The sequence below is a fragment of the Chelonoidis abingdonii genome, chromosome 14 (assembly GCF_003597395.2).
Source record: "Chelonoidis abingdonii isolate Lonesome George chromosome 14, CheloAbing_2.0, whole genome shotgun sequence".
NCBI lineage: Eukaryota > Metazoa > Chordata > Testudines > Testudinidae > Chelonoidis > Chelonoidis abingdonii.
The window spans coordinates 35,128,500-35,156,301 of NC_133782.1; the positions used below are offsets into that span (position 1 = coordinate 35,128,500).

The 27,802-nt window shown below is 54.1% G+C and overlaps 1 protein-coding gene, 1 long non-coding RNA gene and 1 pseudogene across 3 annotated transcripts in view; 2 read left to right on the plus strand and 1 right to left on the minus strand.

The window, feature by feature from the left end:
* The first annotated feature begins 94 nt into the window (after positions 1–94).
* Positions 95–13,513, plus strand: LOC142047741 (uncharacterized). 2 transcript variants are annotated; one of them, XR_012657014.1, is made up of 3 exons: positions 3,630–3,800; positions 7,612–7,737; positions 12,005–13,513. It is a non-coding gene; the product is annotated as an uncharacterized LOC142047741 (long non-coding RNA). The 2 variants fall into 2 exon arrangements; XR_012657015.1 differs by lacking the exons at positions 3,630–3,800; positions 7,612–7,737 and adding an exon at positions 95–632.
* LOC116828033 (G-protein coupled receptor 4-like) lies at positions 5,368–6,297 on the minus strand (annotated as a pseudogene).
* A 13,323-nt stretch (positions 13,514–26,836) lies between the features above and the next one.
* RPGRIP1 (RPGR interacting protein 1) overlaps positions 26,837–27,802 on the plus strand; it is a 13,101-nt gene continuing 12,135 nt past the window's right edge. Inside the window, exons 1-2 of the mRNA XM_075072435.1 lie at positions 26,837–26,861; positions 27,239–27,318. Of these exons, the coding sequence (XP_074928536.1) occupies positions 26,837–26,861; positions 27,239–27,318 (105 nt within the window). The remainder of the gene's footprint in view (positions 26,862–27,238; positions 27,319–27,802) is intronic.

Here is a 27,802-nt window from a genome sequence, read left to right on the forward strand (position 1 = left end):
CTTAGAAGAGTCTCCAACCACCTCTACCCTATGTTTCCTCCTTGGGAGTGGTGGCTGTGATCCTCCCAGCCTTGGAGGGAGTACATGGCTTCTCTTCTTCAACCTTTGGGGATGATTCCTTATCAGTCATTGTGAGGGCAGCATAACGGTTCTCCATCACCATAGTGGGTGGGTTGGGAGTAGGGGTGGAGCACTGCCTGCTGCCAGAAGTAACCAGCAGCCAGTGTCCTCTCTGTATCAGAGTGTTATCCTCCTCCCCTGGGGGCATGACAGCAATCCTGTCTAGCTGGACAGTGTCCTCAGCCTAGGAAGTCTCCATATGAATACTGTCAATGGATTCCTCTTGTGGACAGATGCTCCTCTGTCTAGCCACCTCCTCCTGTACCTCTCCCATTTGCTTCCAGAGAGATTCCACCAGCAGGCACCTTTCACACTGGAGGGTCCCTCCCCAGCCTGGTTTTCTGTGAGTGAGAAGTGCAGGCCACAGTTTCTGCAAATCCAGACCAGGATCTGGATAGAGGCATCCGTGCTTAGGTTCTGTCTGGATACAGCAGAGCCGGTGCAACCATTTAGGCAAACTAGGCGGCCGCCTAGGGCGCCTAGTGGTTGGAGGCGCCTAAAAGCCCCCTCAGGTGAGGAGATGGCGGTGAGCTGGGTGGGGGGGTGTGCAGAAAGGGTTGCCCGCAATAATGGGGGGGGGGGCGCACAGGGGAACTGCTCCCTGCCCCAGCTCACCTCCGCTCTGCCTCCTCCACTGAGCACACAGCCCTGCTCTAAGTCTCCTCCAATCAGCTCCGCAAGCCTGGGTGGGGAGGAGAATTAGAGCAGCACCAACATGCTCAGTGGAGAAGGCGGAGCCAAGGTGAGCTGGGGCAGGCTACTCAGGCAGGCTTTGTTTCCGCAGGAGGTCTACCCAGGCAGGGTTAGCTGCAGGGGGGAAGGGGTTAGCTGTCGCTGGGGGGGTGGGATAGCTGCTGCGTGGGGAGTTTCCTGGGGGGGAGGGGCTGAGTTAGCTGCTGTGGGAGGGGCAGGTTTAGCTAGGGGGTGGGTGCAAGGTGGAAGTTTCACCTAGGGCGCGAAACTTCCTTTCGCTGGCCCTGTGATACAGGCATAGGTGGAGGAGATGGGAGCAGTATTGGCACTGGCGATGTGGTCCTTCCAAACCATAGCAATATTATCTTGTCTCCCTCCTACAAACTCCCTCTCTCAAACTCCCCTGTTTGTTCAAGGTCCCCTGTTCACTAGTTCCCCTTGTTCACTTAGGCTCTGGCTTTTAAGGCCTTCTCTCCTAGGTCAGCCCTACCCCCTCATTACTCACGCAGGGGGAGGGTGATCACAAGGCTGATTGAGGATGAACAAGGGAACAAAGGCTCAAACTGTCCCCAAACACAATCCCAATTAACTCTGTAATTGAAATAACCCAGAGTTTCTCAAACAGGGGTCCCCACTTGTGTAGGGAAAGCCCCTGGCGGGTCAGACCAATGTGTTTACCTGCCCCGTCCACAGGTCTGGCCGATCGCGGCTCCCACTGGCCACAGATCGCTGCTCTGGGCCAATGGGGGCTGCTGGAAGCGGTGTGGGCCAAGGGACTTACTAGCTGTTGCCTCCAGCCGCCCCCAATGGCCTGGAGCAGCGATCCGCCGGACCTGCGAACGGGGCAGGTAAACATACCGGCCCGGCCCGCCATGGGCTTTCCCTACACAAGCGGCGACCCCTGTTTGAGAAACCCTGAAATAACCTGAATGACAAAGAAAAACACAAATAGCCAAACAAACTCACTCACTCCAAGGTTAGTACTCGCACCTTGTTCCTTCAGCAGGGGGCTCTCCTTTGCCCTCTCTCAAACTCCCTTGTTTGCAGTCCCCTGTTCACTAGCTCGAACACAGAATCTGGGTGGCCAACTCTCTGTTGGGCAGGGGCTGCATGACACCCCATAGCCTGCCACAGAGTTACTGCCAGGTTGGCCTGTGCTGCCCAACAGGGGAGAAACCCTCCAGGGGGAAGGAAGAGGGATCCTCCCTGTCGGGGTTATCTTTATCCCAGACTTTTCAGGTTTGTTGTCTTACTGCAAGAGAGACAGGCAACCCAGCAAAGTCCGAAACCAAGTTATTTATTGATGCGTGCACACAAGCAACAAAGAACAAGCCCTTTCTCCACAGAGAACCAGAACCAGCCCCCTCCCCGCCTTTCTTCAATACAGCACAAATTTATATAAGCAAGTTTACATCACAGTTAAAGCATTTAATTGCCTGCGGTTAATTAATGGCACCTGGTGAAGCATTTGATTACAAAATTCACGGCCTTGAGCAGTTCTTGGCGCACAAGTATCTTCCTTATCAGTACTGAGAATTTTTTATCGGCACTTCCCAAGCTTGAGTGCAAGGTGGGGTTTATCCACCCAGCTCCTGCTTGCTGACTTCATTCATCCACCTTCTGAGCCCCCCTTGTTCATGCATCAAGCGTGTGATCACCTGCTCAGCCTATCTCGTGGGCCTTCGGGCCCACTTTAAAGCATCCTATCTATCATCTCTATCCCATCCCAAAATCGTGGGGAGACCAGAGGCCAATAAAACTTCCTCCCTGCCCCTTTCCCTGGGGGGAAGCCATGGCCCTTTGCACAGGAGAAGGGGGCTGCATGGAGCTGTATGAGACAACAATCTTAAGCAGGGAGCCAGCAGTGCTCCCCACTGCCAGGATGGATGAGGAGGTGTCTGCTCACTGGGAAACACTAGTAGTAGCTATATGGAGGGTTTAGTGCAGCTTTGAGCCATTTCAGACACTGTGTCCTCTGCAGCAGTCATCTGGCCTTCAGTTCACAACAGTGCTATCTAGGTCCTGACACATGACCACATCCCATACCAACAGCACACCCCAGATCTCTGCCCCCGCCCCCCATCACCACACAGTGCAGCTCATTCCAGGAACACAGAAGTATTCTCGCATGTCTTGTCAAACTGTCTGTAATGGGCTATCTTGATTATGACTACAAAAGTTTTTTCCTCTTAATGAATTAGCCTCTTAGAGTTGGTAGGTCAACTCCCACCTTATGTTCTCTGTATGTGTATCTATATTTCCTCACTATATGTTCCATTTTCTGCATCCAATGAAGTGGACTGTAGCCCACAAAAGCTTATGCTCAGATAAATTTGTTAGTCTCTAAGGTGCCATGTAGCGGGGTGGTCACCCGCTCCTGCCTTGAGGGGCTTAGGAAAGTCCCAGGCTGTGGCCTAGCAGAATGCCAATGAGTACTGGGGGTTGCAGAGGGCAGCCCACGGGTAGGCAGAGGCAGCAGGTCCAAACCCTCCTTGCCAGTGATTAGTGGCTTATACTGCAGTCTGCCCCTGGGAACGGGGGCTAGTTTGTGACTGGCAGTAGCCCATGACTGAGGCAAGGTGGGGATAGAGGGTTGGGGATTCACTGGGGAGGGGAGACCCTGAGAATGAGGGGTTACTGCTAGGGGGCAGTACCCCAGATAATGGGGCACCGGGTCTGGGAGGGACATGAGGGTCAAGCGTCAGCAGGACACCGGCTTGCAGAGGGTGCTCTGGAGGCTGGACAAGCTAATTCCCAGAGAGAACCAGCAGGAGGCGCTGCAATGGTGAGTCCTGCACACATTCACATGTCACAAGTACTCCTGTTCTTTTTGTGGGTATGGACTAACATGGCTGCTACTCTGAAACCTGTCAGATGCAAAGGAGAACACATAGTAAGCAGATGAGGGAGGCTACTCCAGCCAGTGTAGAAGGAAGCCCTCACTCCCCCACTCTCAGTTAGGAGGTGGCCAGTGCCAGTAAGCAGAGGTTAGTGACCTGGATTTTATTCAGACTGGTACATTTAATTGTATTTCCCTGACAGAGGGCTGCTATAACAGGAGATGACAGTAGATCTGGACCCACCTTAGGTCCGTCTTTGCCATCCCCCTTTGTGGGATACATTTAACCTTTCCCCTAGTAGGAGGGGTAAAAGGTCTGGCTTGGAGAATTTCAGCCTGGCTGCCTCAGGCTCTAGCCACACCAGTAGAAGATTTGTTCCCAGAACTTCCAGCCCCCATTTGCCATGCGGGTGATGGTTGGTTTAAAAATCCAAAATTTGACAAGAGAATGTGTGTGGGGGACTGGTGGTGCCACTTTACAGCACTTGGGATGAGAGAGATGGGCAAAGGGGAGGCACTGCCAGAGGATAGACAATTTCTCCCATCACCTGTCTCTGTGGCTACTCAGTGCCTGAGCTGGGGATGTGGCATGGATGTGCACATAGGTGCCAACTTCTCCTGGTGGCAGTGGGTACTTGACCCCTGCCCCGCCACCATTCCAACCCCTTCCCCAAAGTCTCTTCCCCCTCCCTGCCCCTATTGGACTCCTTCCCCAAATCCCCACATCTTCCCTGCTTCCACCCCTGAGTGTGCCGAGTTCCTGTTCCTCCCCCCTCCCTCCCACAGCTTGTTATGCTGTGAAACAGCTGTTTTGCAGTGGCAAGCGCTGGGAGGAGAAGTGGGGATGTGGCGCGCTCAGGAGAGGAGGCAGAGTTGAGGTGAGCTGGGGTGGGGAGCTTGGCTACTGGTGGGTGCAGAGCACCCACCAATTTTTCCCTGTGGGTGCTTCAGCCCCGGAGCACCCACAGAGTTGGGGCCTATGGACATAGGTGCCTTTTTCTTTGTCCCATCATGGTTAAATTGACAGCACCTTGCCTGCTGTGAGTCTTTCTCCCCAATGGGCAGCATTTTGTTGCTTTTCTGCTTTTGCTGAGGGTGAGTTTTGTTTTTTTTCATTGGTGGGGATCTGGGTCTCTCTCTCACACATTCACTCACATGTAAGTTTGGATTAATATCTTCTCAGCTGTAGGTTGCTCCTATCCATCCATATCCACTCCTAGATCCTAATCTAGTCTAGTGGTCTATGTTTTTTATACCTATCTGTTCGGTATTGCCACCTCTCAGTTTTATCATGAGTCAATATTAAATGTTAAAGTCCTAGCTGTTGAAATTATATGATGCTGTTCATTTAAAAGAGCACAATAGCCCTCCACTTGCAGTGAAAAGCTGGAGCTCAAACCATAAAGGCAAAAAGACCTAAAATTTATTATTCATAAGCCAATCTAATGTTTTTTATGGTTTGACTCAGCCTGTCTCTTTGGTATCGAATTGCTTCTCCAAGAAGTTCTGAGTCACTAGAAGTCCCTGGGGGATCATATTTCCATGCTTGGCTGCAGGGGGCAGAGCTGCTTCACAAAGGGAAGCAGAGAGCAAGGCCAAGCCCTGGCATTCCGACCAGGATCAAATGGAGGGACCTTGAAGTCCAAATGGGTTTCTGCCACCTCACTGGGTATCTTATGCAGTGGTCTGGGCCAGTGTCTCTATTTCTGTCTAATCTACTTGTGATCCTGACCCAAGACCTTGCATTTTAAGTGATTTCCAAGTTCTTTACGCACGTCTTTGAGGAGCAGGATGTACAGCAAAGGATCCAGGACGTTGCCCAGAGTGGTGAGGCACAGTGCTACCTGGCTGTAAATGAAGAGGTTTGCCTCAAAGAGGCAGAGACCTTCATTGTTCTGAACCATCTCCCTTTGGTATTTGTAGAAGGAGGTCACCTGGTAAGGAGCACAAAGCAGGAAGAAGGAGATGATGATGAGGGAGATGAAGCTGTAGATTTGCCTCTTTGTCTCCCACTCCAGTGATGGCACCTGCCTGAGCTTGTGCAGGACCCGGGGATGGACCACACCTATGTAGCGCTCCATGGCAGTGAGGCACAGGAAGCCGTTCTTGGCATAGAAGTTAGTGATGAAGCCCAGGCTGACTGCCACGCAGGCTCCAGCCCCCAAATCCCAGTTGTGATCCCAGTAGCTGTAGTAGATCCAGAAGGGCAGCATCAGGGTCTGCAGCAGGTCAGCTACTACCAGGTTCAGCATATAGACAGAGAGGACGATGGGCTTGTTTATCTGGGACACCAGGGTCTAAAGCGCCAGGCAGTTCAGCAGCAAGCCAGCCCCCAATACCACAGAGTAGACGGGGATGAAGAAGTATTTGGTGGTGTTAAAGGCCATTGGACAGGGTGAGGCCATGATATTCACCTTACCCAGCAGAGTCAGTGATTGTTACCAAGGCCTTTGGTTGCTATCCTGCATGGAAGGGGACACAGGCCCCTGTCTTCAGGGTCACTGTTCTACAGTGGAGGCTACATCCAGTTCTCCAGGGTGACTGTCTCACAAGGGGAACACAGTCACTCCACTTACTCCCAAAATGCACTCCTCAAAGAGTCTGTAAGAGACAGAAAAAACAAGTGCTGTAGGGAAAAAGCAAGGCAACCCAAGCACCTAACTGTCCTTGATGATTTACTCCCTTTATCAGACAGCTAGTGTTGGGATTTCACTGTCTAGTAACCTTTGTGTTGGGATCTGAGCTAGAGAACAAGCCTGAAACTAAGACTTTTAACTCCTCCTTATTAGTGCAAACACTACAGCAAAGCTGGGCTGTCTGGTCAGGAAGCAGTCACAACTTCCTGTCCCCCTGGCAGGCCAGTTATGCTCTTAAGCAATGAAAGTCCACCCCAAACTCCCAACAAACTAAATGCAAACAAAAGCACTGAGCATTGGCTCTTCGTGCAAGGCTTCTGTTCTGACAAAGCTTTTCCACTATAATCTTATGACCTTTACAACAACTGCTCCCCACAACCTCAAGCAGAGCTTCCCACAACTGTGGAAATGAGAGAAGCTGAAGACTCAGTGAAATCCCCTAGGGACCTTGCTTTGCCAAATAATGAACATGAGAGGCACTTGAACACTGTGGTGAGGTGGTGCCAGCATCAGAAAGAAAAGGCTCATCAGAGTCACAGGCCAGGGCTAAAGTCAAGGACAGCTAGGCGTTGGCTCCAAAAATTCCACCATGCATGGGTCAAATACATCTCAGAACCTCCCCCCCGGCTTAGTCCCTTTTCCAACCCTCTTCAGCGAAGGGGCTTTGGACTCCATACACCACTGTGTTGCCCCTTGGGTCATTATTTACAGTAGTACAAAATGCCACCTTTTTGGATTAATGCGAGCTTGCTCCACCCTGCCCTACCTCTGCCCACCCCGATCCACCCTGCACCCACTCACACCCTTTCCCCCAAACCACAGCCCCACCTCTTTTCACCCCTACTCTGCCCATGCCCTTCCCCCAAGCCCCTGCCCTGCCTTTTTCCAGCTTCCGCCTCCTCCCCCGAGTGACGCCGGGAGCCAGAGGGGTGGATTGGGGCAGACTGGGGTTGGGTTGCTAACTGCTGCTGGTGCCAGCCCCCCACTAACCCCGCAGGCCACCCTGGCCCCCATGTCCCCTGAAGTGCAGGGCCCCCCCAAAGCATGGGGCCCAGGGTGGTTACCCCGGTCTGTCCTACAGATAGGACAACTCTGCTTGGACCTGTTCTGGGCACCACCAAAAATTATACAAACCTGCCACCCATGTAACTCGCCTAGGGCTGGTCTACACACAGAATTGCACTGAAATAACTAAAACAGATTTAATTCACCACTGTTGTTGTTTTAGTGCCAGTCTGTGTATGGGTACTCCTTTTGGTTCAAGAGTCCCCTACAGCAATTTAACACAATTTTTTATTCTAAAATAAAAGTGTCTACCCACAGACTTGAACTGAAATAGCAAAAGGGGTGAATTACAATTGATTTAATCATTTTGAAGAAGGTTTGTGTGTAGAACCAGCCTGAAGGGTCCTTTGAAAATCCCAGCCTAACGTGACTGGTGCTGTATAGGTACTCTGAGTGTCTGATCTGTTTATTTGTACTGTGGCAACACCTAGCATTCCCAGATGAGATCAGGGCCCTACTATGCTAGGCATCATACAAACACACAGTAACAAACTCGAAGAGCATACAGTGTGAATAGATCAAGAGTGGGAGAAAGTGGGTGATGATATCCTTGTAGCAGGGCAGTAACCCTGCTCCTTCCCTGAAGGGCTCAAAACAGCCCTGCGAGAGATCTGTGGTGGGGAATTAGTAAGCCTGGTCTGATTGGGGAAGCAGCTGCAGTTGGCCCTATAAAGGGGCTTCTAGGCTGGAGCTAAGGAAGTCTGTCTCTAGCTGTGGAGAGGGATGGGGCTGGCTGCTGGGAGCTGAGCAGGGTGCTTAGAGTGGAGCAGGGCTGGGGAAAGGCCAGAGGAGCTGCAGAGCTCTGCCCTGGAAAACCCCCAGGCTGCAGGCCTTATTTAAAGGCCAAGAAAGGTACTGGGGTTGCAGAGGGGCAGCCCAAGTGTAGGCAAAGGCAGCAGATCCAAACCCTCCTTGCCAATGATGAGTGGCAATTATACTGCAGTCCGCCCCAGTGAGCGAGGACTGGATAGTGATTGGCAGTAGCCCAAGACTGAGGTGGGGATAAGGGGTTGAGGGTTCCCCAGGGGGTGGAGACCCAGTGAGATTTTGGGGACTGCAGGGGGCAGAACCCCAAGAGAAGGGACACCGGGGTCTGGGAGGGACACCGGGGCTAGCAGCAAGCAAGACACTGGCCTGCAGAGGGTGCTCCTGAGTGGACAGAGCTAATTCCCAGGATGAGCAGCAGGGGGCGCCGCCCTGTGAGTCATTGCCCCATCACAATCCCCATGTTTCACTCCAGGAACTGAGGCACTGCCAAATAAATGGTCATATTTTCAAGAGAACTCAGTACTCAGCTTGTGAAACTCTGGCCACTTCATTTAGGGACCGGAGAGGGAGCTGAGCTACTTTGAAAATATGAGAGCAGAATCATGTCCTGAGTTTAGATCGACAGGCAGCATTTTTACTGAAAGCCAGCTCAGGTTGTCTTATAGACTCATTGTCCAAGGTGAGCTATAAAATGTAAGCACAGCACCAAGATACCATTTAGACACCATCCTCAGACCCAAATGATTAGGAATACAGCTTGTGGGGAAAATGCCATTTCACTTTAGTGTAGAATTGGAAATACTTACCCTTTAGCTCAGCCCTGTACTACCTGTTATACCTCTTGAAAAAAACAGGAGTACTTATGGCACCTTAGAGGCTAACAAATTTATTTGAGCATAAGCTTTTGTCTTAGCTCAGTCATGCAGTAGCAGTAACTTGCTCCATTTTTTTTATTTTATTGAATTACACTCTCAGGTCAGGATTATGTTCCTTGATTAGAAGGAGTCAAGGACTTTACAGCACCACAGTGGATAGTGATAGCATCCAGCATATTTTGAATAAGCCTGGCTTGGTAAAGGGGACACCCAATCCTGTGACAGGCACATTTGACTCTGTGTACCTCATGAAGAAAAGTGACAGTAAACTGCAACTTAAAAACATCTCACTGAAAAATTAAATGGGAGGCAGGGGGATTGAGGAATGGGCTATTGGACCTTTTGGAGATATGGACATGAACATATATGGCTAAGAGGGAGTTTCAGAAATGATAGTGTTGAGTGTGGGAGGGAGGGAGCCAGAGAAAGCTCACATGCTTAGAAAGCTTTCTCATTTTGTTAAAACTAATCAGCAACAGTTCAAAACATTTGTACCAAATGGTCATCTCCATAAACTTTGCTTGTGTGTTCTCCCAAGCAAGGATCCTGGCTCTCCATTGCCATGGCTCTTCCATGTCTATATGTGCTCTAATCTGCATTTGTTGGTTGTGAAACTGCTTCCTCTGGAGAGTTTATTAAGTGTGAATGTCCCAGTGTTTCTTTGCTATCCCCAAAACCAGTGTTAGCAGCACACCATACCGCCCTTGGTCAATTTTTTTTTTTAAACTGGAAGGGTCATTATTTACGCCATATTTCCAGTCTGAACTTGGCTAGTTTCAACTTCCAGCAGTTGGGTTTGGTTATACTGTTCTCTGCTAGATGAAGAGCCCGTTATGAAATATTTGTTCACCATGTAGGTATTTACAGACTGTAATCAAGTCACCCCTTAACCTTTCCTTTTGTTAAACTGTATAGATTGATCTTGAGATTATCACTATAAATGTATTTTCTAATCCTTTTCATGGCTCCTCTCTGAACCCTCTCCAATTTATCATTGAGAGGTCATCTAGTCCAGTCCCCTGCACTCATGGCAGGAATAAGTATTATCTAGACCATCCTTGACAGGGGTTTGTTCAACCAGCTCTTAAAAAATCTCCAATGATGGAGATTCCACAACCTCCCTAGGCAATTTATTCCAGTGCTTAACCACCCTGACAGTTAGGAAGTTTTCCCTAATGTTCAACCTAAACCACCCTTGCTGCAATTTAAGCCCATTGCTTCTTGTCCCATCCTCAGAGGTTAAGAAGAACAATTCTTCCCCATCCTCCTTGTAACAACCTTCTTTGTACTTGAAACTGTTATGTCCCCTCTCACTCTTCTCTTTTCCAGACTAAACAAACTCAATCTTCCCTCATAGGTCATGTTTTCTAGACCTTTAATAATTTTTGTTGCTCTTTTCTGGACTTTTTCCAATATTTGTCCACATCTTTCGTGAAATGTGGCACTCAGAACTGGACACAAGACTCTAGTTGAGGCCTAATCAGCATGGGGTAAAGCAGAAGAATTACGTCTTGTGTCTTGCTTACAACCCTCCTCCTAATATATCCCAGAACGATGTTTGTGCCTTTTTTTTTTCTGGAGAGGTAGGGGGCAGTGCAACAGTGTTACACTGACTCATATTTACCTTGTGGTCCACTATGACCCCCAGATCCCTTTCTGTAGTACTCCTTCCTAGGCACTCATTTTCCATTTTGTATGTGTGCAACTGATTGTTCCTTCCTAAGTGGAGTACTTTGCATTTGTCCTTATTGAATTTCATCCTATTTACTTCAGACCATTTCTGCAGTTTGTCCAGATCACTTTGAATTTTAGTCCTGTCCTCCAAAGCACTTGCAACCCTCCCAGCTTGGTATCATCTGTAAACTTTATAAAAGTGTACTCTGTATGCTATTATTTAAATCATTGATGAAGATATTGAACAGAACCGGACCCAGAACTGCTCCCTGTGGGACCCCACTCATTATGCCCTTCCAGCATGACTGTGAACCACTGATAACTACCCTCTGAGAATGGTTTTCCAACCAGTTATCCACCCACCTTATAGTTGCTCCGTGTGGGTTGCATTTCCCTAGTTCATGAGAAATTCATGTGAGACAGTATCAAAAGCTTTACTAAAGTCAAGATATACCACATCAACCACTTCCCCCTAACTACAAGACTTGCTACCCTGTCAAAAAAAGCTATCAGATTGGTTTGACAGGATTTGTTCTTGACAAATCGATCCTGACCCTTACTTATCACCTTATTATCTTCTAGATCGGGGTGGGTAAACGACGGGCTGGAGGCCACATCTGGCCCTTCAGACATTTTAATCCATCCCTCGAGCTCCCACTGGAGAGCAGGTTAGGTGGCTTGCCCCGCTCCTTGTGTACTGTGGCTCTGCACAGCTCCTGGAAGGAGCGGCATGACCCCCCTCCAGCTCCTACACATAGGGGCAGCCAAGGGGCTCAGCATGTTGTGCCCGCCCCAAGCGCCACCCCCACAGCTCCCATTGTCCGGGAACCATGGCCAATAGGAGCTGCAGAGGCAGCGCCTGTGGATGAGGCAGCATGCAGAGCTGCCTGTCTGCGCCTCCGTGTACGAGCCAGAGGGGGGACATGCCGCTGCTTCTGGGAGCTGCTTGAGGTAAGCGCCATCCAGAGCCTGCAGCCCTGATCCCCTCTCATGCCCCAACCATCTGCCCCAGCCCATATCTCCCTCCTGCCTTCTGAACCCCTTGATCCCAACCCAGAGCACCCTCCTGCATCCCAAACCCTCATCCCCAGCCAGAAGCCCCCTCCCGCACACTGAACTCCTCATTTCTGGACCCACCACAGAGCCTGACAGAGCCCCTCCCCCCCAGCTGGAGCCCTCACCCCCTCCTGCACACCAGCCCCCAAATTTGTGAGCATTCATGGCCCACCATACAATTACCATAACCAGATGTGGCCCTCGGGCCAAAAAGTTTGCCCACCCGTCTTCTAAATGTTTGCAAATTGCTTAATTTTTTTGCTACATTATCTTTCCAGGTCTACTTGAGAGTCACTTGTTTATGCAACCAAGGATTGCATTAGCCCTTTTGGGCATAGCATCACTCATATTCAGCTGGTCTACCATGACCCCTAAATCTTTTCCAGTCTCACTGCTTCCCAGGAAAGACTGTCCCATTCTGTAAGTATTGCCTCCATTCTTTGTTTCTAGATGTATATATTTACACTGAATCATATTAAAATGTGTAGTGTTTGTTTGTGCCCAGGTTCCAGATACAGATTGCTCTGTATCAGTGACCAGCCTGCACTGGACCCATGGCACAGGTGTCTGAAATGGAATGGAGCCTTCACTTAAAGAGCTTCGCATCCCAAAAAAAAGCACTTTATAAATGAATGAAAGACCCTCTTACTGCCACTCTATCAAAGCTGTGCAGCCAGGCACCTGGGTAGAGCTATGTCCATGATACCAGTACCCGTAACCCTGCTCTCCAGTTCCACCCCCTTTGTTTGCTGCTCTCACCTGTTGGTCCTTGCCTTGGGTTTAGGCTGGCAGCTCTTTGGAGTAGATAGTGCTTGCTGCCACGGCCCCCACCTCCACCTTGGAGGTGGATAGATAAGAAATAAATGCAGTAATAGATAGCAAGAGGACAGGTGCCTTTAAACCCCAGAGAGTGAATAAAGAAAACAGAGTTTGTCAGGTAAAGGCATCTTAGATAAGTAAAATCAATCAATAAAGCACTCACCATAGGGTCGTGCTGCCACGTTAGGGCTCACTGACACCCTATCTCCTCTGTCTCCAAGGCAGCGTGTCTCAGGGGAGTCAGATACTCAGCAGCTGTGGTTTAGTTACATTACATTTACTCTCTGCAGATAGAAATGTCTGAGCGAGGCAGGCAGTAACCACAAAGTCTGCTTGAATACGTGACAGTGAAGGGCACAAGCTAAGCATAGGCTGGGAATTTCAGCCAGCACTGGATACTGCCATAGCTTACACTGATGGAGGAGTGTGATCCCACCATTCAATGCTTGTTTCCCAAGTCCAACAGTGGCGTTCCATTGTGGTCAGCACCTCCGTGAATGCCACAAGCAATCTCATGTCATAGCTAGTACATGTGACAAGATCAATGTCACACTCCTCTTGCCTTTGTAGTTTAGGGAATAACTCCACTGCCACTCATGTTGGTCAGAGCGAACAGCATACTAGTCAGCAGTTCGGGATCCATTGCTGCAGCCCGAAGAAGCAGGGAGCGCAGTACACAAACCATTGAAAGATGGTGCCAAATGTGGACAAAAGCACAGGGATTTCTGGGATGCAAAGCAATGCATCATGGGGCATTGGGACAGGACCCAGGATGCTGCATGACCCCATCCACCTACCCACAAGTCTTAGCAGCAGAAAGAGGTGCTCTGTGGGATAACTGCCCAGAGTGCACCACTCCGAATACCGCTGCAAGTGCCGCAAGTGTAATTTTCACTCCATTTATCTGAAGAAGTGAGTTTTTTTACCCACACAAGCTTATGCTCAAATAAATGTTGATCTTTAAGGTGCCACTGGACTCCTTGTTAGCATGTTTTAGTGACAACCATACAACACAATCCTCATAACTTCACATGTATTAAATATATGCATATATGGATAGAGAAATGACCTTCAGCAGATCATACTCTTTCCCCTGATACCTTACAAGGCATGCTTTCTATGTAATATCACAATTATATACAGATGAGGAACCTGGGGGGGTGGTTTACAGGATGCTCTCGCAACATACAGAATGTCACAGTCCCCACATCCCCTCACAACTCCTCCCCCCACATGGACACCCCCCAACCACACCTACACCCACAAGCCACACACACAGACACACACCGCTCTCACACATGCATATACAGACCCACAACTCCCCAAAGACAGACTCCCCCACACGCCTGCCACACCTCCTTCACAATGCCCTCATATACAGACGCACAAATACCCCTCACAACCTCTCCCATGTACACAGAAACACTCACCCCTCACAGATCCAGATACCCTTCAGATTCCCTACATGCAGACCCCCCACCCAATTCCATCCCACACGTGTAGAGGCACACACAATCCCCACCCCCCATACATACCCTTCAGTTCCCCAGCCATGTGCAGCTGCATGGATAGCCCCCACATCCTCCCACCCATATAGACACCTGTCATTCATTCCTCTCATGCAGGTACACACACAGGCCCCTTGCAGTCCCCCTTCCACAGCCTCACACACCTCTTGCATGTCCCTCTGGGTTGTGCACATCTGTCACACATTTCCACAACATGCACACGCTTCCCCAAGACACATCTCTAGAGAGGCACAAACCATCCTCATATTTCTCCCCATACACACGCTTAACACATTCCCCCCATATGCACAGACATGCCCCTCACAATCCCCCCACCACGAAGATGGGTGCACATACATGCAGATATATGCACATCACTCACCAGCACACCAAACACTCCCACATGCCTCAGCAACTGCTTAGTAACCTCCTGAACTTCATCCCAAACCACAGAGAGCCAGTGTAACATGGGCAGGTGGTGCCAGGGAGCCATCAGAGATACAGTTCCTTCGGGCACTTCAGTTGTCTGCCTCTGACTCACCAGAGGAAGAGGAAGGATGTGGGAGCAGGGCAAGTGAAGGAGGCTGTGTGTATGGGGAGTGAGGGGTTGAGCAAGACTGTCTGCGGGATGGGAGGGTACAGGCAGCCACTGGGGAGTCCTTGGGGGAAAAGAGGCTGTAGAAAGAGGTGGTGGACAGTAGTGGTGGTGGGGGCGGGGGGCCCGGGGGAAGGACACTGTCAGTACCGGGGGCTAAGGGTGTGTGAGGATCCTTGGCAGTACTGTGGGCTGAGGCTGGAAGTGTGTCTGCACTATGAGGCTGTGATGAAGTGGGGGGGTTTCTTGGTTTTTCTGTGTTTTCCAGTGGGTTGCATGCAGAGGGAGTGGGACTCAGTGTCCTCGTGTGTTACTGGTTTAACGAGTGGAGGGGAGAGGGAGTTTGTTGTTACAGAGGACCGGAGAGGGAACTTGGGACCCCAGTCAATGGCCTGGAGGATGGAGACCCCAGCAGCTGGTGACCTGACGACCCACAGCCCAGCTCAGGAGTCACAGCTGGTTCTGGCCAGTGGGAGAACAGTGGGCTGCGAAGAGAAGACCCCGGTGACCTGACCAGCTGGTTCCAGCCAGAGGGGGCCAGAAGAGGGCTGAGAGGAGAGGAGACCCAAGCCTTCCTGTTTACACCCTGTTTACCTGTAGAGAAGACAATGAACAGAGGTGGGGCTTGGGGCTGGGCATATCGGAGGCCCAGCTGGGAAGCAGGGGGAGCTTGGGGCCAGGGCTTCCCAGAGAGGGGGGCAAGAGAGGTAATTTGCCCCAGGCCTTGGGCCCTGCGGGGGTCCCCACGAGAGTTTTTTGGGGCCCCTGGAGTGGGGAGCTTCTTCCACTCCTGGTCATCACTGGCAATTCGGCTGGGGGGATCCTTCAACCGCAGGACCTGCCACCAAAGTACCCCAAAGACCCACAGCGGGGGGGTCCTTCTGGCACTTCGGCGGTGGGTCCCGGGGTGGGTCTTTGGCGGCAGTTCAGCGGTGAGGGGGGCCTTCCACCCTGGGACCCCCCACCGCCAAAGTCCACCAAACTGCCGGATCTTCGGCAGCAGGCCCCCCCCGCCAAAGACCCCAGGCGCCCTGAATCCTCTAGGCGGCCCTGCTCTGGGCTGGAGAGGGGGAGCAGGCAGAGCCCACCTGGATGCAGGGAGACTGGGATATGCTGTGCTGAGGGAGGCCAGGCCTGAGGCCCTGAGAGTTTCTGTGCTGTGTTCAGCTCTCAATAAACCCTCCTGTTTTATGCTGGCTGAGAGTCACTCTGGTCTAGAGAACAGGGTTGCATCAACCCCTTGGGGGGTGGAGGCCCAGGGGGTCCAGAGCGAGGGGACTCCCTGAGGGGGCCCACGGCAGAGACAGATGAGCTAAGGCTCAGAGAGGTGCAGCTTCAGGAGGTGGAGGGGCCTGACCCCGAGAAAGAGTGGCCCCTGAGAAAGGGGCACCCCCCATGGACCGCATGGGGCCACGACTGGGCATGATCTGTGAGTCTGTGACAGAGGCATCAGCACAGTAAGGACTCCGCAGAGCACTGCTGTCTGGTGCATCAGGGAACAACATCAGCAAAGCCCTTCTTCAAGCGCCAAGGCCCCAGCACAGACACATGGGGTCCCTGCAACAGACGTCCAGACCAGAGTCTCCCTCTCTTCCCTGCCCAGAGTCATCTCCCACCCCCAGTTCCTGGTGTCCCCTGGTGACCTCAGCCCTTGTCACTTTCTTCTGCTCTCTAGACTCACAGGCTCCCTCTGGCAATGTCCCAGACACAGATGGGTACTGAGCTGGAAAGCCCATCCCTGGGGCTGTTCTCCGCCCCTACCCCCAGCTAGTGCCTCCTGTGATCCCAGTTGCATGTGTAAGCAGAGTCAGGGTGAGCTCTATCCTGACACCTGGTGGTGAATTATGGGGAGTGTGGAAAGAATTTCAGAGTGTGTGGAAAGGAATTTCAGGTATTTGCATTGGCACACCCACCTCACCTAGCATAGCCCATGGCAGCCTGGGATGGTTATTCTGACAGCTCTGGGATCCCCAATTTCTGTGTTATTGGGGCAGGAAGAATAGTGTTGTCACCTTGATTATGTGAATGAGGAACTATGAGACTGCTTTATGACAGAGATGACTCAACCTCAGTAAAGTAGTACTTGCTAGACAAGGGACATGGGTTCCAAAACCTAGTGAATTGACAGAGGTTGGGGGTTGGTGTGTGTATCTGATGGTATGGGCCCCTGTTGAGGGCCTGGAACACCAATAGCACATTCTTCTCTCTCTACTATTATAGAGTAGAGCTAGTTTTGATTCCATTAGGAGTCCATCTAAAGACTGCTGAGCTGAATTCATGTTGGGCCAATGGTGCACCAGCACCGGGGCTCCCCTACTACTAAGCTGAAATCACTAAGAGCTGAAATCACTAAAAGAGCTAAGCTTACTGAGCTGAGATCACTGAGTGCTGTGTTAACTAGTGGGGGAGCCTGAAGATCTATTGCTAAGCGGCTGGCAGAGCGGAGCAGTTTGCAGCATGTTGGAGCAGCCCATGGAACAGTGAGCAGAGTGGAGCGGTTTGCGGGGATGGCTGGAGTGGCTCACGTGGTCGGCTGGAGGAGCGGCACAGCTGGTGTAGTGGAGCTGGTCGTGGTGAAGGCTGCAGCAGAACTCCACGGAGAGGCGGAGCAGTTGGCCCTGGCCCATGTAAGTGCCCCTTAACACCCTGTGTGTGCCCCCCCCATTTCCACCCAGGCTGGGGGGGGGTAAAACTCTGCAGATAAACTTTTAAACTCTGGGGTGTCACTGACCAGAGACTTTTGGGTTGTTGGACTTTGGGGTGATTGGACTTAAGACCCTAAGGGGGAAAGGACATTGCCAAACATACTTGGAGGTGGGTGTTTTGCTTAGGGTTTGTGTTATAATTCTGTTTATGGTGTTTCTCCAATGTGATGCCGCATTGTTTCCCTCCTTTATTAAAAGGATTTTGCTACACTCAGACTCAGTGCTTGCGAGAGGGGAAGTATTGCCTCCTAGAGGCGCCCGGGGGCGTGATATGTAAGTGTCCCAGGTCACTGGGTGGGGGCTCGAGCTGGTTTGGCATTGTGTTATTGAAACGAAACCCCTGGATACTGAACCCGGCCCTTGTTGCTGCCAACTCAGAGGGGCAGAAGGATTATACATGAAAGGAATGCCCCAGGGGTGAGGAGAATTTACCCCTCTGCTTAACCTCATGCTGCACAAGGTGTCAAGACTCCCCCCTCCGTCCCTCCTCCTGGCCTAATGAGCTTACACAGCAGAGGATTACAAGAGATTTACACTCTCCTTCCAGACTCACACTGGCACTGGGCAGAACACCAGGACAGGAGACAGTGACGGGCAAGGTGAGATGGAGCAGAGTAAAAATGCAGGGCTGAGACAGCAGGGAAGCTGTAGGTTGGGACAGAGAGGCACTGGCAGAGCTATGGGGGAGCCCAGGGCTGGGATAGGAGGAGAACTGTGGGTCGGTAGTGAGGGACATTGGTAGAGCTGAGGTCAGACTGTGCAGCTACAAGTCATGAGCAAGGGGCACTGGCAGAACTTGAGGGAACCCTGGTCTGTGTTAGCAGGGGGCTGCAGGTCAGGAGTGGGGTATTGACTGAGCTGTGCTCAGGTTATGGAGCCCTCGGCTGAGAGAGCAGCGAATCTCTAGATGTGGCGTGACGGACCTTAGCACAGTTAGAGGAGCCCTGGGCTGGAATAGCACAGGGTCTGTGGGTTGGGTGCGAGGGGCACTGGTAGAGCTGTGGGGCATGGAGAGTCCAGGGCTGGGAAAGCAGTGGCCTTCTGTGTCTGGACTGAGAGGTTTCAGCAGAACTGGGGTGGAGGGAGCTCAGTGATGTCTGGAGGAAGCTTGCACAGAAGCTGGCTGTTCAGTCTGATTCAAGTCAGTGCTGTTCCTTGTGCCACATCTCTGCCATTATATCCCCATGCCCTCACATGGGCATGACTGGGCTGTGGATCTTCAAGGGGCTTGCACTGCTTTCTGTCAGATGGGAGCAGATTAGCTGGGAAGGAAATCCTCCTCCACAGCTGCCAAGACAGCTCTTTCCAGGGACAGAGCAGTCAGCAGGCTGGGAGGGGGTTGTGAGTGAGGGGGACAAGCACCCACCAGCTGGGGTAGGGGGGCCAGACGGATGGAGTAGATAGTGCAGATGTGAGGCCTGGAGTGGAGGTCCAACCTCAGAGCTGAGCTGCTCCCCTATCCCACCCCCAGGAGCAGAGCAGAGGGAGGAGGCCACCTTGGTATCCCATATATCCATGGATATGTGAATGATTTGCCCCAGGGTAATGAGGCAGCTGCAGATCCAAGCCCTGGTGGTCTTTCCCCACAAGTGTCCAAGCTGCAGCTCTGCCCCCTCCAGGCTGGTCTCACCAGGACTGGTGCCAGGGTTTCTCGCGCCCTAGGTGCATGGCCATTTCGCCGCCCCCCGCGCTGATCCTGCAGCTCCGGTGGAGCTGCCGCAGGCATTCCTGCGGAGGGTCCGTTGGTCCGCGGCTCTGGTGGAGCTGCCGCAGGGATTCCTGGGGAGGGTCTGTTGGTTTGTGGCTCCGGTGGAGCTACCGCAGGCATGCCTGCAGGAGGTCACCGGAGCCGCGGGAGCAGCTGACTATCTGCAGGCATGACTGCGGCATCTCCACCAGAGTTGCAGACCAACGGACCCTCTGCAGGCATACCTGCGGCAGGTCAACTGGAGCCCCCTGCCGCCCCCCTGGCAAAATGCCGCTCCCTCAATAATCCTGGTGCCCTAGGTGATTGCCTAGGCTGCCTAAATGGTAGCGCCGGCCCTGGGTCTCACCCACTGTGGGACATGACTGGGGGTTGGACCCCCGAGGGCCACCTGTAACTGCTTCTCTCCCTGCCTTCCAGACTGTGCTTAGCCTGCTGCAATGTCACTACTCCTGCTGGATGAGACAGCTGGAGACCTGCCTGTCAGAGACAGCAGTCCGAAGCCCTCAGTGATCACAGCTATTCAAGGTCAGGGCCACATCACAACAACAATGCAGGAATCCCAAGGAAGGGGTGAGGGCACAGGGACCCCCAGACTCCTTCTTTGACCTCCAAGGCCTCCTCCCAGCCTCCCTCACCCATCTGACCCCTCCATCTACTCTTCATCCCCTCACCCATTCAACCCTCCCTGATCCCCCTTCCTCTTCTCCTGTCCCCCTCATCTACCCCCATCCTCCTCACTTTCACTGCTGTCCCTGGGTTCATCCCAGCGCCCCTGCTGCCCATGACAGCGTGATGCTCTAACTGCTTTTGTGGTGACTTCCTAGATGTGTCAGCCATTGCTCGTCCCACGAAGGCCCAGGAGCCGAAGACCCGGATGAGAGGTGAGCAAAGGGGCCCACCCCACACAAACAGTGAGGAGATTCAGGGTTGACACAGGCTGAGGTCACCACCCCATTCAGAGGGGGCAGTGGGGCACAGACAGGGTACTTTCCCCAAACACAGCTCTCTGCAGGAGACAGGTATCCCCTAGTCCAGAGAGGCAGTCTTTCCCGGGGATACAGTCCATTTCCCTGAAGTCTGAGTTCTTACTGGGGAAGTGCCTTTTAATGTGCTCATCCTCCTACAACAAAAACATATGGACCCACCCCCCTGCTAGCTACTGCCTGCTTCTGCAGCAGGTAAAACACCAGCCAGAACTTCACCAATTGGGGGTGAGGGCTAGCGCAGCCTCCTTGTCTCGAGGAGCACAGCCCGCTCAGACAGACAAATACCGAGCTGGGGATCCACACCACAGAATGGACCCAAACACTCAGTTTCACATCCCCTTTTGTACAACCTCCATCACAGCCCATAACAGACCCCACTTCAGTTCATCTCCTACCCCTACTTCTCCCTGAATGACAATCTTTAGTCTTGAGTCAAAGCTGCCCTTCCCTCAGCTGTTCGGCCTAACATTGTGCTGTCTGCTAGCTTCCCAACTCTTTCTCCTGTGACTGCAGCCATGTGGCCCCCACACTTCTGGTGTGTAATGGGCAGACTCTCAGCGCAGACCCTCTTTCTCCCCAAGGAACCCAGTGCTTAGTTCTTTTTTTAAAACTGCAACTTCAGTCTCCATACCCTCCAGCTTCTCGTCCTTTTCTCTAATGGGCTGGCTCTGCAGGAAGATTTAGCTATAGCTCTTCCTCCTGCAGCAGCCACTGCTGCTTCCCATTCTCTTCCTTTACCCTCGGCAGGTCAGGACTTGCTGTCACTGACTTGTGTCCAAGCCCTGTCCCTTGAGGTGCTCCTGCAAGCACGCCACTATCAGACTCTACAGATGTTAAGTTCTTTGTGGGTTTCAGCCCTGAGCTGTCAGCCATGGGAACCGCCTTCAGACCTTTCCACTCCTAAACTGGGACGGGGGGGCTGGTTGCCTTCTTTTCCTCACAGAGGCCTAGCTGGTCCTGTGCTCCTCTGCACTGATCCCAACTTCACAACTGCTTGTTTCTGAGCTCACAGATATGCTCAGACCCACTAGACCCCACTCCCCTCCCAGAACTCTGGAGAGAGCCCAGCAGTCCTTGGTCCCAGACACTAGCCCTAGTCCCTGTAGGGTAGAATCAGTGCAAGCCCCTTGCCTCTCATTCCCTGATGTTGGGCTTTCAGAGTTGGTGGTGTGGACAAGGCAGCATGTGAGCCAGATGAACCGGGCAGAGCTGGAGAATGGGTTCCTGCATCTACGTGACGAGAACCTGGTGCTCAAGGAGTTTGCCTGCAAGCAGGAGGACAGGATCAAGAGGTACCAGCAGGGCCCCATGAAACCCATCACCCTCACTGCTAGGATCCTAGGCTCCTGGAGACATGGTGGGGCAGAGGAGGGTATGCAGGGCTTGCAGAGGGAGCATGTGTAGATGTCTGTGGTGATGCAGGAAGGGAGCCTGGGGTTAGAAGATTCACAGGGAGTGAGTGGGGCTGTGCTCCCCATTCCCCAGGAGGATGTGTGTGTGAGACTCCCCTACAAGCAGGCACAGGCTGAGGGATGCACAGGGGGTGGGTAAGTTAGGGACTCTGGCAGTGTTTGTGTGGGGATGGATTAGATGGAGGTTTGTTACCTGTGCTTCCTCCCCAGGCTGGGCACTAAGCAGCTGAGACGTACCCATGAGCGGGCACAGGTTGAGGGCCGTCTGGGCACCAAGGCCGGGTGGTCAGGCTGGGACCTGGAGGAGTCCTTGGAGGAACTGCAGGAGCGTGTGTGGGACCTGGAGCGGTGCAATGAAGGGCTGCGGAGTCATCTGCTATCCTACAAGCAGCAGCTGCAGCTTCATGGTTGCAGGCGCCACTGGCCCTATGGCTACGTCCAACCCCGGGTGGACACTGGACTCCGGCAGGTCCATAGCGCAGGCAGGAGGGTGACTGAGAGACATCCCAGAGGTGAGGGGGATGGATCAGGACAAGGCGTGGGGGAAAGCACCATTCCTTGGGGCTGAAGGGCCTGGATCCTGGGGCAGTGTGTCCCCAAGAAAAGGGGTGGGAGCCCAGGGTCTGTGAGAGATGGTCTGCAGCAGCAGAAGCTCTGGTGAAGAGCCCAGGGGATGACCCATCCTGGCCTCTGGGCAGGCCCTTTCCCAGCTCTGCTTCTGTGTATTGGAGTCATCTCACACGTGAAATGAGTCTGCTAGCCTCAGCCCAGTCCCCTAGGAATCCTTTGCCTCTACAAGTTTAGCATCAGGAAGACATAAGGCCTCATCCCACCTATTTCTCCTGTGCAGGGATGCGGGTGCGTGGTCCAGAGGCCAGACCTACCCACACAGCTCCCCCAAGATATAGAGACCACATCACAGAGGGAGTACGAGCCGATATGGAGAGACTATGTGTTCTTCCCCGAACCAGCACCACGGAAGGGGTAGCAGCCCCTGAATCCCAACCGTGAGTGCCTCCACCACTCCACTATTGTCCATAGCCCCATGTCCTATCCCTCAGATACCCTTCCCGCCGTGCAATGGGACATGGGTGCCACATACCCACTGTTATAGACTGCTCTGAGACTTTCTTACTTGAGCACACCAGCATGTATTTGCGATACAGTTCCTCAATCCCTCCACCACTAGATCTGGACCTCTACACTGTTGTCCAGCTTTCTGGTCCCTTGTCCCAGGGGGTGCATTGCAGGTGGGAGGAGAATTGTGGGGTGTTCAGAGAGCTCCCTCTTGCCAGGCTCTCCCAGGTTAGCAACATCTACTCCAGAATCCAGCAGGTCTTTCCTGGCCTCTTTTCAAACCACTTGCCCATTGGCTAGTGAGCTTATTACCTTCCCAACCCCACTGGCCCAGTGTCATGGGGTGTGAGGGAGTCAGGGCCCCGCACCCCCCACTTCCTGCGATTCACTGTGACTCTCAGCCAGCCAGTAAAACAGAAGGTTTATTAGATGTCAGGAACACAGTCCCAAGCAGGGCTTGTAGATACAACCAGGACCACCACCACCCCCAGTCAGGTCCCTCGGGGGTGGGGGCAAGGATCTTAGACCCCAGACTTGGGGTTCCCTGCCTCTTCCCAGCCAGCCCAAAACTGAAACCAAAAACCCCTCCAGCCGGCTCTCTCCCCTCCTTCTCTCCCCTTAGCCCTTTGTCCAGTCAGGGGCAGCTCCAGGCCCCAGCACACCAAGCGCGTGCTTGGGGCGGCATGCCGCGGGGGGCGCTCTGTCAGTCACCGGGAGGGCGGCAGGCAGGGTGCCTTCGGCGGCATGCCTGCGGAGCGTCCACTGGAGCCGTGGGACCAGAGGACCCTCTGCAGGCACGCCTGCGGGAGGTCCACCGGAGCCGCGGGACCAGCAAGCGGCAGAGCGCGCCCTGCGGCATGACGTCATGCTTGGGGTGGTGAAATGTCTAGAGCCGGCCCTGTGTCCAGGTTCCCCAGGGCAAAGGTGTCGCCTCGCCCCACCCCCTTCCTGGCTCAGGTTACAGGCTCAGGTAGGTCCCTCACCTAAAGTCACCCCCTGCTCTCCCATCCCCCATGCAGACAGCCCCAGTAAAACTAAATGACATTTCCAGGTCAATCCACCCTGCTCCCTATGCATCACACCCAGTAATCAGGCACAGCCCTGACCAGTTAGGCCTTGAGGGGGGGACCTAATTGGTGCTAATAGTGACCAGCGTGGTGATGCAAGTGCCCTCTCCATGCTCTGTCAAACTCCCTAATCCTGCTGTCTGCTTGCCTTCCAGCCCCATGCTCCCTTTGGAGTCAATGTGGCATCACCCTAGCACCTGTGTCCTCTGATCCTGCCCCTACACTTCCTTAGAGGTCAGTGCGTCACCCCAGGTCCCTGCTCCCCACAGATCCCACAGCCTGGTGTTGGCAGAGCTGGAGCCTGAGTCACAATGCCTGGCATGGGGGAGTGAGATGGACCGTGATGGGGCCCCGACCCAGCAGTACCACCGTCAGGCCCTGGTGCATCGGTATGGCACCCCTGCGGATGCCCCGTGGGTGAGGGAGTGGCTCTGCTGGGCCTGGGGGAGAGTCAGGGGGGAGGGGGAGTCTATGCCTATATAGCCCTGTCGGGAAGAGGAAGTGATTCCGATTAGCTTTGGGGCTGGACAGGGGCGAGTAAGGAAGGGGAGAGTGGGGCTGTGCCAGGCCCAGATGGTTCGGGGCATAGGACAGATGGAATGTGCGTCCCCTGCAGGAATTGCTGCTCCAGCTCAGGCCATCCACTGCTCCCCTTGCAGAGCCACCATCCGGGGAAACGTGGAGCTGATCCAGCTGCAGCGGCTCCTGAGAGAGCGGAGCTGCGAGCTGGCCGTGACCAGAGGCCGATTCACTGACCTTCAGGAGGTGAATTAGCCCCAGTCCTGTGCCACCCGGGGGGGAGAGGAGAGAAAGACCCCCCAGCTGTCAGTTCCCCTGCCTGTGCCACCTGGGGGGGAGAGGGGGGAGAGAGAGAAAGGCCCCCAGCTGTCAGTTCCCCTGCCTGTGCCACCTGCGGGGGGGAAGAGAGAGAGAAAGGCCCCCAGCTGTCAGCTCCCCTGTCTGTGCCACCCGGGGTGGGGGAAGAAAGAGAGAGAGGCCCCCAGCTGTCAGTTCCCCTGCCCGTGCCATCCCAGGGAGGAGGGAGGAGAAAGACCCCCCCAAGCTGTCAGTTCCCCTGCCTGTGCCACCCGGGGGGGAGGGGAAGAGAGAGAGAAAGGCCCCCAGCTGTCAGCTCCCCTGCCTGTGCCACCCAGGGGTGGGGGGGAAGAGAGAGAGAAAGGCCCCCAACTGTCAGTTCCCCTGCCTGTGCCACCCGGGGGGAGAGGAGAGAAAGACACCCCCAGCTGTCAGTTCCCCTGCCTGTGCCACCCCGGGGAGGGGGGAGGAGAGAGAGACCCCCCAGCTGTCAGTTCCCCTGACTGTGCCACCCTGGGGAGAGGGGAGGAGAGAGAGACCCCCCCAGCTGTCAGTTCCCCTGCCTGTGCCACATGGGGGGGGGGCGAGAGAAAGACCCCCCCAGCTGTCGGTTCCCCTGCCTGTGCCACCCGAGGGAGAGGAGAAGAGACACTCCCAACACTTAGGCCCCTGCCTGTACCACCTGGGGAGAGATACCTGAACATGCAATGTGACCTCCACCGACCCACCCGCCTGTGGGGAGGAGTAGGGGCTTAGAGGGGAAGTTCTCCCTTCAGTCAACCTGATGGGGAGCTCCCGCCTTCACCCCTTCACGTCTGGGTCTGTTCCTCCAAGTGGGATCAGTGTACCTGCTTCCCTGGGTTGGGGGTGCGCACGGGGCGNNNNGGGGAAACAGCTCTGAAGGCCATTGGGAGAGGCCCTGTCCAAAGCCCTCCCAAGTCAGCACTCAGCAAATAATAGGCTCCACATAGCAGCACTGATGGCAGCTCTGTGATTTCTCTTCCCAGGCGTATGAGAGCCAGCTTCAGCAGGTAAATACTGACATACGGGAGCTCCGATCCCCACCTAGTATCCTACTGGGACCCACTCCCCAGCAGGCAGGAGCTCCCCTGCGCAGACAACTCGGACGGGACCTGCCCCCCACCTCTCAGGAAGGGAGCACCCCTTTTTACTGATGGGACAAGAGCACCCCTCCCCCGCTGGGCAATGCATGCCAGATATGGGGGAGGCTAGGGCAAAGAGAGTCTCTCTGTATCCAGCCCTAAGGAGCCAGCCTCCACGCCCCCCCGCCCCCGTCCCTGGCTTCTCACACTTGGTTCCAGGTCCCTCCATCCTAGCGGCTCTGCAGCAGGGAGGGGCCGGCGTCCCTCTCTCCTGCCTGTGCAGGTCTTTCTTCCTTCCCCTCCATCACCAGAACCAGGAGACGCTGCGAACCAGCACTGAGGCCCTCCTGGCCCAGCTGGAGGCGCTCACTGTGCAGCTGAAGGCAGAGACGCAGAAGGTGCTGACGCTGGAGAGCAAAGTGGAGAGAATCTCATTCCTGCAGGGGACGCTAGAGGAGGTAGGGAGCCCTGGGGACCCCTTTTTCCCTACTCTGAGGCCAGCTTCCCTGGTGCGCAGGGGCTGGGGGGGTCCCTTTCTAACCCTAGAGAAAGAGCCTGACAGGCCCACCCCCCATTGACTGGGGGAGCCAGCTCTGGGCGCTGAGCTCTGTGTCTCTCAGTTTCAGGAGAGAATCGGGTCCCTGGAGAAGGAGCGAGACCTGTTGAAGGAGGATTATGATAAATTGCTGGAGAGGTGAGAGCCCCACGCCATGCAGTGGGGCTGTCCCATGGTGTCCAAGGTCAAATGAGCAGTCTTAGCCCCCACTGATCCGCAGAGATGCCACAGCCTGGGGTCCAGTCACACCAGATCTGGCTGATGCCTGCTCAGCCCCCACTCTGGGCTCCATTCAGGGACGGGCTGCTGGGGCTGGGAGCTCTGGCCTGCAGGAGATAGGCAAATGTCTGGAGCAGACCCAGAGTGTGCCAGAGACAGGAGTCTGATCCCAAACCTGCAGGAAGGGGGGTTTTGGGGAGAGCCTCAGGAAGCCCTCTCCAAGTCTGTGGCACAGTTTGTGGGGGCCTGGCAGAGCGATAGGGACACTCCTTCACCCTCAATCTGCCATGCCTGGGTGGGGCCTGGGAAGGAGTTGCCCCAGCCATTCAGAAGCAGCTTCCAGGGCCCTGAGGGCTGAGGGCAGCATGTGTGCTGGAGCCCCCACATGCGGGGGCAGCGGGGGGGTGTTTGTGGCCCTTGTGGTAACACTGTAGCATTGCCCCTCTTGCTGCAGCAGTCTGGCCTGTGAGCAGCAGCAGAGGGACATCTCACAGCTGGAGGAGCAGCTGAGCTTGGAGCTGGCAGAGAAGAGGGGGCTGATGGAGGAGCTAGCGCAGGAGAGAGGTGAGGGGGCTGGCAGGACAGCGTGCAGGGGGGAATCTCAGTACCAGCACAGGGACAAGGGACTGAAATGGCAGCTTCATCCCAGTGGGGAGTTCTTGCATCACCATTGACTAGTCCACTCTCACTGGGGTGGGGGCATCGCAAGTGCACTGCAGTCTGGGGGGAGGGGGAGTGCCTCAGCCACATGACAGCAGTGGAGGGAGAGGGGAGGGGTGCATGCGGTCTGGCCAGGTGACACCTGAGGGAGGGGGTGGATCCTTGGTGTGCAACACATGTGGTGGGGGGCAGAATGTGACCCAGTCACACACACAGGGCCAGGGCCAGCGCTGTATTACAACCAGTTTGGTGACTAGACTTGACTCCTGTCTTGTCCCCAGCTCGGAATGAGGAGCTGAAGCAGGAAGTGGAGAGGGGGAAGCAAACTCCAGAGCAGAAGCCTGATCCGACCCTGTCCCAGGTGGGTATGAGCCAAGGAGGAGCCAGGGTTGACTGATCTCCCCTGGCCCCTTCATGGGGGGTAGTAGGTGCCCCATCATCTAGCAGCATTTGGCAGGTAAAGGGCATAGAGCTGGGGTCTGTGCAGGGGGCGGTGGGGGTGGGGTGGGGCTGGTCCCTGTGTGGAGGAGTCAGTGGGGGACTGGCTGATCTCACCCGTCATGGCAAGTGCAGGGAAGTTGGCAGGTGGATGGGCTGGGCTGGCCCCATCTGTCATGGCAATCACAGGGCCATATGTGGGGGAGTCAGCAGGTCTGGAGTACTCCTTCCTCTCATGGTGACTGCTATGTGCTATGCAAAGCTTTTGATACAGTCTCCCACAGTATTCTTGCCAGCAAGTTAAAGAAGTATGGGCTGGATGAATGGACTATAAGGTGGATAGAAAGCTAGCTAGATCATCGGGCTCAATGGGTAGTGATCAATGGCTCCATGTCTAGTTGGCAGCC